The sequence below is a fragment of the Chaetomium globosum genome, genomic scaffold (genome assembly GCF_000143365.1).
Source record: "Chaetomium globosum CBS 148.51 scaffold_2 genomic scaffold, whole genome shotgun sequence".
Taxonomy (NCBI): Eukaryota; Fungi; Ascomycota; class Sordariomycetes; order Sordariales; family Chaetomiaceae; genus Chaetomium; species Chaetomium globosum.
Genome location: NT_165977.1, coordinates 2,484,271 through 2,486,159, shown reverse-complemented (window position 1 = coordinate 2,486,159; position 1,889 = coordinate 2,484,271). Strand labels below are relative to the sequence as shown.

The following is a 1,889-nucleotide window of genomic DNA, read 5'->3' as shown; positions in this document are numbered from 1 at the left end:
CACTCGGGAATGTCACTGACTTGGATCTCTACCGGCGCCGCTTTGCCACCGATGGGCCTCTGATGGCGGGGTCTTTGAGCAGCTCTTCGCCAAGGCCACATTTATTCACCGAAAACGCCAGCTGGACCAAGGGGAAGAAGTCAAAGCTCCTGGGGACGCACCCGTTGGCCAAAGAGGTGGCGAAGCAGGAGGAGCTCGGGGTCGCCGCTAATTACAAGAAGTATACGGTTTGGCGGAAGCAGCCGATGCGACTGTTGTCGGAGAAGCTGCTTGCCATTGATGGCGAGTATGTCCATATCATGCCTGCGTCCAGCGGCAAGATGGCCGATGCGGACGGGAAGTCAACTACTGTCCACTTCAGCAATGTGGTGGGCTGCAAGGTCTCACGCAAACACCCGACGAACTTCAAGGTACGTGAAAACAAGCGGTTGGGAATCTCGGCCACCCACTGACAGGAAAACTAGCTGGTTGTTTACAAGTCGACCGAGAGTAAGAGGTACGACTTTGTCACCAGCAGCGCAGAGTACGCGGCCGATATTGTCACGGAGCTCAAGAAGGGCATTTCGCCGTACCGAGAAGTCTAAGGCTTTGTCGATCGGACTGCGCCCCGATCAGTGCTAACCCAGGTTCTGTGTCATCGGTTACACGCAGCAGGCAGATGGGAGACGGTGCGACCGCCAAATTCGTCCTATGAGCCAGTGAATAGTGACGCCATCATGCGAAGGGAGGCCCACACAACCCCGCGAGCTACATAGCAATGGATGATGACATCCTGGTCGGATCGAGATAAGGACTCGGTGTCGACTGTCAGTGGCGTGACAAGGAGGGTCACATACCTCCAGGTGCTGGGTGCTTCCAGAACTGAAGATATCCGTTGTTCTGTGTAGAAAAGGTGTTCTTCAATTCTTTTCGAGGCAACGGCAATCTGGATAACTCAAAGGAAGGTCGTGTGTTTTGCGTAGAGGTGGCTGGCGGCAGTTGGCATGCGGTATGCGGTTCCACCACCGGAGCCGCGGCAGCTACTCATGATACACAAGTCATCACGATTGCCACAGCGGCCAGATGCCTATCGTTCGCCACAGTTCAAGCTCCAGAGCTCCAGACAGAGGAAGCCGTTTTCGCCGGCGAGGGGCTCTGAAGCGGAGGGCTGCTCCACGCAATGATGCCATTACACGACTCGACGAAGCTGGCCGTTGGATATCCAACTACCTAATGATCAATCCACTCGGAGCTGTGAATCCTGCCCCCCTGCGCACTGTGGCGGGTACGCGCAGCAGCAAGCTGCAAGACAGTGTCGCTCATAGATAAGCCCCTTCCATTGATGTTGCCCGGTCGCCCGCATTCCTCGCTGTGGCTGTTCTGGTCGAGTTTGCTAGCTCGTGCCGATCTAGCGTGCGTAGCGTACCGTGCGCCTGCCAGAAAAGTGAGATAAATTATAAGGCCCATTCTCTCGTGGCCGTCCGTTCCTCGTTCTTCGCTACTCCCATCCATCGAACACACCTAAAGCCAATTCTTCCCTAAGCTTGGCCGCTCACCCACTGTTTCAGTACTAGCCACGCCCATCCCCCATCCCACCAGAGACACTCACCAAACTTCAAACCAAACTCCCAAACTTAAAACTACCCCCATCACCATGCACTACGCCACCATCCTCGTCGCCTTTGGCGCCCTGGCCTCGGTACGTCACCTCCCATGCCTCCCATACCTCCCACCCTCTTATAAACCCACCACATCTCTAACCTCCCCCCTCCCACCCAGGGCCCAACAAGTCATAACCACCACCCTCCCCGCCGCCCCGGGCCCCAACCACCACACCCCCAGCCCCCGAAGAAACAACAACTCCCCCCACCACCAACCCGCGGCGTCAGCTCGCCCTTCGAATCCCTGAC

General features: G+C 56.8%; 2 protein-coding genes across 2 annotated transcripts in view; both read left to right on the top strand.

Annotated features, from left to right (window-relative positions):
• Positions 1-584, top strand: part of CHGG_02915 (uncharacterized protein) — a gene marked incomplete at both ends in the record, with an annotated part of 2,541 nt that extends 1,957 nt beyond the window's left edge. The window contains 2 exons of the mRNA XM_001229430.1: positions 132-410; positions 465-584. Coding sequence (XP_001229431.1) covers positions 132-410; positions 465-584 — 399 coding nt within the window. The remainder of the gene's footprint in view (positions 1-131; positions 411-464) is intronic.
• A 1,049-nt stretch (positions 585-1,633) lies between these two features.
• CHGG_02914 (uncharacterized protein) overlaps positions 1,634-1,889 on the top strand; it is a gene marked incomplete at both ends in the record, with an annotated part of 825 nt that continues 569 nt past the window's right edge. The window contains one exon of the mRNA XM_001229429.1: positions 1,634-1,678. Within this exon, the coding sequence (XP_001229430.1) occupies positions 1,634-1,678 (45 nt within the window). The remainder of the gene's footprint in view (positions 1,679-1,889) is intronic.